Here is an 8,706-nt window from a genome sequence, read left to right as displayed (position 1 = left end):
TATACCTCTACATTTGGCCTTTGTAGACTACCAAAAAGCCTTTGACAGCATCGAAACCTGGTCATTTCTAGCTGCAATGGAGGACGCGAGAATTGATTCCAGATATTATTCCATTATTAAAAATATCTATGATAGTGCAACCTTCCAAGTTAAATTAGATGATGACCTCAAAACAGAAAAAATACTACTCGGCAAGGGCGTGAGACAAGGAGATACCATCTCTCCCAAGTTATTTACACTGGCACTGGAAAATGTCTTCAAGAAATTAGAATGGGAAAATAGAGGTCTAAACATCGATGGGGTACACCTTAGCCATCTGAGGTTCGCAGACGATATTGTCTTGCTGAGCACCGACATTCAAGAACTAAACACCATGCTAAATGAGCTAAATGACCAATCCCAGAAAATTGGCCTTAAAATGAACTTGAAGAAGACCAAGATAATGAGCAACAATATCCATAACATTACCGTTGACAACGTTATTATTGAAAACGTAGACCATTATATATATTTAGGTCATAAAATCAAGCTGGGCAAGGAAAACCAAAATACGGAGATCAAACGCAGGATCCATTTGGCATGGGTAGCATTTGGAAATATGAGCAATATTTTCAAGGATAAAAAGGTGCCCATGAACCTAAAGAAAAAGGCTTACGACAGCTGCATTCTACCTGTGCTTACGTATGGCTTAGAGACTATGGCAATTACCCGAAAAACAGCAGAACAACTACGAGTAGCACAAAGAGCCATGGAAAGAATCATGTTGGGAGTCACCATTAGGAAAAAATACGGAATACTCACCTACGTCAAAAACAAAATTAATAGAAGTCGTTAAAAGAGTGGCAAGTCTCAAGTGGCAATGGATAGGACATGTGGCAAGACAGGATCAGACCGATGGCCCCAAAAGCGCAATCCCTATGGAGACCAAGGGGGAACAAGAAGTGTGGGCCGACCAAAAAAGAGATGGGTCGATGACGTCAGGGCAGTGGCGGGAAGACAATGGATAAGATTGGCTAGAGATCGCGAAGCATGGAAAAACCTAGAAGAGGCCTATATTCAACACTGGATGGAACCAGGCTGAGAAAGAAGAAGAAGAAGAAAGATATTTAAATAAACATGCTACAAAATAATTAATTATCAACACCCTGTACATTTTCAGAATTAATTCTTGTGCTGAGTTTAAAGGTAAAGAAATAAACTTGACTATAAAAAATATTCCTTCCTTAAATTTATACAGGGGTATCAAAAATTGAGGGTCTATTTTAAATATTTATTTTAAGAATAAAAACTTCATTATTTCAAATACAACATCCTGTATTTGTTTAAATAAATCGAAGGAGATTCAAATGCTCTTTCAAACTATATTAGGTTTTCCTATACCTATCTAACTCAGATTTTGAATAAAGAAAACTTTGTTATTATAGCATGCATATTTAAATATCTTTAAATATCTCAAAAACTAAAGCTTTTAAACATATTAAACTCTTATAATAAATGCCTTATTTTATGTTCAAGAATCCAAAAATGAAATAAAATACCGGGTGTTCCACAAGAAAAAATATAACTTTGGTATGGATCTTAGTTCTGACACACCCTGTACATTTCAAAATAATTTTAAATTATGCACATTGCCTTCCCACATATAGCCATAAAATATTTTGTTTCTACATCTTTTCGTTTTCGTATAATCAACCGAGGCGAATGAGGTGCGCCACCCTGTATAGATGCAATACGACCGAAAAAAACGGCGTCGCAGTAACCTTTAGAGTCAAAAAATTAAAAAGTTTCTTAGATTTACCAATCATTTAGTTACAATTATTCAGTAAAAACTATTTTCCGAATATAGATTTTTGGTTCTAAAAATTTCTAACAAATTAGTATAAAATTTCGCCGTTTTTTTCATCATACAGTATATTTGATGTATATTTAAAAATGTACACTTTATCTGTTACAGCCTTTAATAATTATTTTATTTTTTTAATACGTTACACTATAATGCAAACATCCAGTAAGACAAAAAGAATACCTATATAATATAATTTCCATAACTTTCTAACTATGAAGGGTTTGTTATATTTTTTAATCCCTTATATTTATTTTTATTTTGAACTAAAATTTTATTTGTTTGTTCTATGCAATATTGCTATATGAAATACGATTTTAAATATAATATTTATTGTTTGGAACTGATAAAAATAAATCAGTATTACTATTAAAATGTATTTAAACGCTATTTAAATGCATCATAGAACTTTAAGAATATACAAATTCGTAGAAGAGCACTTTGGAACTTAATAATTTAAAGTTATTCTCCTTAATTTCTATAAGATTTTGATAAATATATTTTATTCAAAAAATTTCAATTTAGACTAGATGATGTTAAATATCTCTTAGAACTACTTACAGACATATAAGCGATACCAAATAAACGTTTAGCTAATCAAAATCATCTAAAGGTATTCACTTGCAACAAAACACTCCGAACAAACCAAACGCGCCGCGCACTCCAAACAATCTGCAACAAAACGTTTTCCGGGCGCGCTCTGACATTTTGCGCGGAGCGTTCCACCTGTTTGCGGTGTTCGCTGCGTTCCCACCAGTAATTAGTGTAGTGTATTTGTCGACATGGATGCATCTGATATTACCATAGAAAGAGTATAATGCTATCCATGTATTCATACAAAGTAGACGGACAAAGGGCCCTAGGGTTGGAATCCTTGACAGTTCTGTTTGACGATTCATTTGACACATTTGAATTTAATTTGAAATGTTGTGGATTTGTCAGTCTTTACCGAGCTTATTTTATCTTATTTATTATTTATTCTACTACTGATAGTTGTTATAAAATTCACTTAAGATTAACTAATTATATATTTTTTCTTGCATTTTTGCTTTTATTTAATACTTGTCAAAGATTAGATGTAAACGAATTTAGATACGTCAATTTGACTTACCTGCTTCAGTAGCGTATCGGATGTTTGTGTTAATAAATAATTATTATAACTTATTGACAACGTAAAATAAAACAACAAACTATTGAGTCTACCCCATGTCTACTACCCTACATCATATTTTACACGTTTTGAATAAAATTTTAACGGCACTGATAAATCGGAATTTAAGTCGGCCATTTTAAACGAATGAAGCTTTAGTATTTTCATTCAATGCAGTTTTTTCAATACTTCACACCCTGTATAATATACCTATCCTATAAAACTGTTTTTTTCTGGTTCTCATAAACTTACTTTAATTCATCCACTTTCTTACTGAAGACCAACTTCACAATTCCTTCAGAATTATCCTGCTCCGGTATGACGTTGTACCCCATAGCTTTAAACCGGTAAAAAGGATTTTGAGGCGTGTAGTCTACAGGAGGCTGAGTGGAACTATAGTAGCCCTTGCCTGTACCCCAACAGGCTTGAAGCATGTTCCATTTTTTCAAAATGTCGTCCCGTTCGTCGTTAAAAACGTTGATAGCGTATACAGAAGCTACAACTTGTTGGTTTTTGCTTTGGGGTGTTTGTGGAGTGGGCTGCGGAACTAGAATGTAGAAGGTTATTATTTTCTCATAAGAAAAACGATTAAAATGTCGCTTTGATGTACTCCTAGGTCCCTACCGTCGAAAAAGAAGGTCACACCACAGATTATACAGATCATAAACTTTGTTTTTTCTTTATTGTTTTTCGTGGTTCCAATTTTCGGAATCGGGCACTAGTTAGGTTACTAGTTTGCGCACATAGCACGCCCACTTATGGCCTGTAAAATTGTGCACAGCGCCTGACCGGCACAGTTATTAGAGAGATATCGGAAAACCGAATAGCGTCATGCAGTATTTACGCGTATCTTATCATGGTTCCGATATGCGCGAGTCAATTTTTAACGCAACGCCCGCTAATAAACGTTACCGCCTTACGTAATTTGCGGATCCATTACACCAACCGCTATTTCTAAATAACGTTTAAAAATTACTTAAATGGGCATGTGCGGTTATTTGACAACCGGGGCCGGCCGGCGGGATCTTTTATTTTAGGTTATGTTTGAATTGTTTTGAATTATTACTTTAGTTTTATTAGGTAATTTGATATTTAAGTAGCTGGAATTAGTTTTAATTAAATAAATATGGCCCAAAATATGGATTCCACCTCTTCCAATATTAAAGAACCTATAAAGAGGCTTAGGTTTAGAGCAGATGACGACTTAGCCCTTCTAAGAGAATTTGTTGCTTGTTGCCCTAAATCCACTGGCGGACGTTAAACAATAAAGCACTGGAAATAAGCACTTTAGCCCTTTAGTTTTAAAGTACCTAGTAAACAAAACAATTTCAAAGTTTTAAATTCAAAGTTAGGTTAAGTTTAAATAGCGGACGCGACGCGAACAGAATTCTTTCCGATCCGATAACTATAAATGAAGAGAGTTAATACCAAGTTAATACCACCTCACGTAAAGGAAATAACACCTGGCCTAATTAACGTCCATGCCCGCTATTCGGTTTAGCGATATCTCTATTACGCTGTTTATTGTTATTTTACGCGAGTTTATTTTTGCGCACAGGAAATTTGACTCGTTTGCACATATAAAACAATTTTCGTACCACGAATTAGGAACAAGATTTTTATCTGTATACTTATAGGGATACCTAATCTGCGGTCACACATACCGTAAGGTGACGTGGAATATTTGATACGTCATCCAAGGAAGACGTTTTTCGGACAAAAGAATTTTTTCGGGCAAAAAACGGTATAAAAATGTGCATTTATACTCAAACTACAAAATTTGAAAAAGCTCACGTAAGATTATGGGAGGGAGGATGTCACAAAAATGTACTGTTTTAGAAGCAATACAAAAGATGGTATTTTATGCGCATCTCTGGAAATAGAGGCATATTCACAGCAAATTATTCAGATAAATCAATAAAAAACTGGAATAACGGAATTTGTTACAAAGTAGTTTTTGATTTTATTTTTTTTATATTTATGTATGTAACTTTTATTATATTATATATTATATATATATATATATATATATATATATATATATATATATATATATATATATATATATATATATATATATATATATATATATATATATATATATATATATATTTTTTTTATTCTTTCTTTGACCTCTCAATATATATTTTATTTAATTTTTTTCTTGGCTTTAGGTCAGGTAAAAATGCGAAAAACGGTTTTTTTTATATTAAATATTTCATGACGTTTCGACCTGGTAGGGTCTTTATCAAAATTTATTACTTGAACGTAGATTGTTTACTTATTACAACTTATCATTTTCTTGTGTATGTCTCTGTGCAAAAATTGTGACGACTTTATTGATATGTTTGTGTTATATTTGTGGAACCCAATTTGGATATATGTTCTTCGCTAAGATTTCAGAAAGAAAATGATAAGTTGTAATAAGTAAACAATCTACGTTCAAGTAATAAATTTTGATAAAGACCCTACCAGGTCGAAACGTCATGAAATATTTAATATAAAAAAACCGTTTTTCGCATTTTTACCTGACCTAAAGCCAAGAAAAAAATTAAATAATATATATATATATATATATATATATATATATATATATATATACTATTATACGATATATATAGTACGATTTTTTTTTTTTTATGTATGTAACTTTTGAGATAATATGTAATTCATATCATGGCTATTTTACGGTGAGATACCAATCTAAGGGATTTTTTTAAATTCCTATCCCTAAAAAAATCAGTAAAGTAAAAGTTTTAACACAATGAATAAAGTGTGTAATTATTAAGAGTTACGCCTATCGCCTCCTTTCAATGACGTCACTCGTTAAGTCGTCCGGCCTTTTATTCTCGACGGTACCAGCCTTGAAAAAAAACAAATTACAAATTCTTACCTCCTGCTTGTGGTGGTTTGGCTCCAAACAATCCCGTTCCAGTACTGCTTATTCCAAATCCTCCGAAACTGCCGGTAGTTCCAGTACCGAAACCACCAAATCCCGCGGTGCTTGTAGTGGTAGTTCCAAACGTCGAAGCACCAAAAAGTGACGGTGCGGTACTTTGGGCTGTACCGAATAAGCCTGTACTACCAAAAGGAGCGGCTGTGGTGGTTTGCTGGCCAAAAGAAGTACCGAAAAGACTTGGAGTGGTTGTAGTGGGTTGTTGGCCGAATAATGAAGGTTGCGCAGCTCCTGCACCTAGTGTAAGTTACAAAAATACCTTAAAATTGGAAATTTTCGCGTTATTGGTAACGCCGCATTTACAAGAGGATTCTATGAATGCTACCCGACCAAAGAAGTAAAAACAGATGTAGATGTTACGAACTAAATTAAGTGTAGTAAAAAAAACGCAATAAAATGTACAACAAACAATATTATTTTTAATAATTTGATGTAAAAATGGTGTAAAAATTCGTTCTTACCAAATAAACTGGGGGTACTCTGTGATGTTTGTACCCCACCAAACAAGCTAGGAGTCGTTGTAGGAGCGCTACCAAATAACCCTGTAGTGGAAGTGGCTGGAGCTCCAAAAATACTAGGTTTTGTGGTTGCAGTCCCAAATAAACCTTAAAAACCAAATTAGCACAAAAAGAATGGCATGTTTAACTATAAAGACCAGGAGATATAGAGGTATATATAGAGCTCAAACTTTCACAGTATTTTTTTCGTTAACAATTTCAATATAACAGTCTAATGTATATGTGCTACCTCTATATCTCTGATAAAAACCCCCGTAAATGAAGTCTACCAACCTGTACTTTGCGTTGGTGCGCTACCAAACCCGAAAGATGGCGCGTTCGTAGCCGGTGCTCCGAAAGTACTGCCGAAAGCAGGGGTAGCGCTAGCGGCGGGGGCACCGAAAGTACTACCGAAGGCTGGCGGAGCGCTGGTGGTCGGTGCGCCAAAAGTAGAGCCAAAAGCGGGAGCAGGTTGGGTCTGGCCGAATCCAAAAGCTGTAGATTGGGTCGTGGTGGCTGGTGAACCAAAAGTGGTACCAAATCCTGGAACTAAAGATTATTTATTTAAATGCGATATCCCTAGAGCTGTTTACAGACTAAGCCGACAAAAGATTGAAAATAAACTCACCGGCAAAAAAACCGGCCACCAAAAACTAGTCCCAATTTCAAAATTGGATTTCTAGCTAACCACCCATTAGATTTTGATGTTTTTTTTTTTAAATTGTAAATTAATTCCTTCTTAACGGATGCTACGTCAGAAATTTTCATTCCGAATTTATTTTGGGCATATACAGGGCACAACAACAATAATTTGTTACATCACTAAAAATGGCTTCTTTATTATTGACAAAATGAGGATGTTTGTTGGTGATATTGTTGATAAATTCCCTAGCGGCTATGTGTTCTTCATTGTTAAGGTGCTCTTCCAGGAAACAGCGGTCCAAGAGTTTCGCGGCAAAATGCATTGGTTTAAGAGCCATACGTTTTCTATTTTGTAAGGCGGAGAAGCATTCTTTTTCTTCTGATTTAAGAATAGGCATACTTGATACACTTTCCTTAAATTTTTAGTAAACCAAATTTCTTACAAAATTCAGATTTTTGCGAATATTCGCGATTTTGGGACCGAATATTTCGGAAATTTCTGAAATTTCCTGCAAAATTCGAATGGAAATATTCGCTACCAACATCACTAGATGGGACCTCTAGAAGATCATAAAAAATCTTGAATAGAAAAAAATAATGAATATATTATTTTACAAACTATTATCCTTGTTTGTATATATACTGAAATTAAAAAAAATAATTATTACATTAATGACTGTACCACACTGTAATTTACACAAAACTAATTAAAATACATTTATTTTTACCTGTTATCACTGACTCACAAGCATTTAAAAAAGTGCAATTTAAAATACACCTTGAAAATAAATTATGCTAAAAAAATCGCCAACAAAACTTGATAACACCATACTTGCCATACCAAAATCGTATTTTTTTTTTGTACTCAAGGTTCAAAACACATACAACATGGATTTTATAGTCGACATGACCAATAAAATCAAAGAATTCTTTATTCCAAAGATGGTAAAGAGATGGTACATAGTGAGTAACTACCTTAAATGTTCTTAATTCTTTTTTAGGAATCTACTGAAAGTACTTTTGCGCCTCAGAAATTAAGTCCAATAACATTCGAGATCACTGCAAAGGCTTTTACACAACAGATGAAGAGAAATAGTAATGTTGGAGATATAACACCGATTCAACCGGCAGAGGAAGTAAACAAAATAATATCTCAAATAATAAACACGTTTAATAGTGATGCTAACTTTGCCGATGGTCCTAAGAAACCTCTGATTCCAATGGCAACTACACCAATCACTACAATGCGAACTGTTCAGAATAACATTACAAAAGCTGTGTTCAATGCTAGTGAACAGATATCTCAAATAATAAACACGTTTAATAGTGATGCTAACGTTGCCGATGGTCCTAAAAAACCTCTGATTCCAGTGGCAACTACACCAATCACTACAATGCGAACTGTTCAGAATAACATTACAAAAGCTGTGTTCAATGTTACTGAACAGATGTCCAAGAATAAAAAAGAAACAGGCTTTTTCAACGCGTATATTATTGCTGCTGTAGTGCTCATTGTCCTTTCCGTAATATGTTTAACAGGTACAGTTATACATAAAAGCAGAGCCCTGAAGAAGTTGAAGAATTCCAATGGTAAATATAACGTTTCCCAAGGGAAGAA

The 8,706-nt window shown here is 34.0% G+C and overlaps 1 protein-coding gene across 1 annotated transcript; it reads right to left on the bottom strand.

The window, feature by feature from the left end:
* Window positions 1-3,224: 3,224 nt before the first annotated feature.
* LOC115889626 (probable nucleoporin Nup54) lies at window positions 3,225-7,927 on the bottom strand. The gene is made up of 5 exons (XM_030909676.1): window positions 7,921-7,927; window positions 6,741-6,995; window positions 6,411-6,554; window positions 5,887-6,186; window positions 3,225-3,540 (listed from the first exon to the last, which is right to left on the bottom strand). Exons 1-5 carry the CDS (start codon window positions 7,925-7,927, stop codon window positions 3,242-3,244), a joined length of 1,005 nt encoding a protein of 334 aa, XP_030765536.1. The 3' UTR covers window positions 3,225-3,241.
* Window positions 7,928-8,706: the final 779 nt, after the last annotated feature.

This window comes from Sitophilus oryzae, unplaced genomic scaffold (genome assembly GCF_002938485.1).
Source record: "Sitophilus oryzae breed Bouriz unplaced genomic scaffold, Soryzae_2.0 scaffold_816_pilon_pilon, whole genome shotgun sequence".
NCBI classification, from domain to species: domain Eukaryota; kingdom Metazoa; phylum Arthropoda; class Insecta; order Coleoptera; family Curculionidae; genus Sitophilus; species Sitophilus oryzae.
Note: the sequence above shows the minus strand (reverse complement) of the source record. Positions and strands in the feature narration are given on the sequence as shown.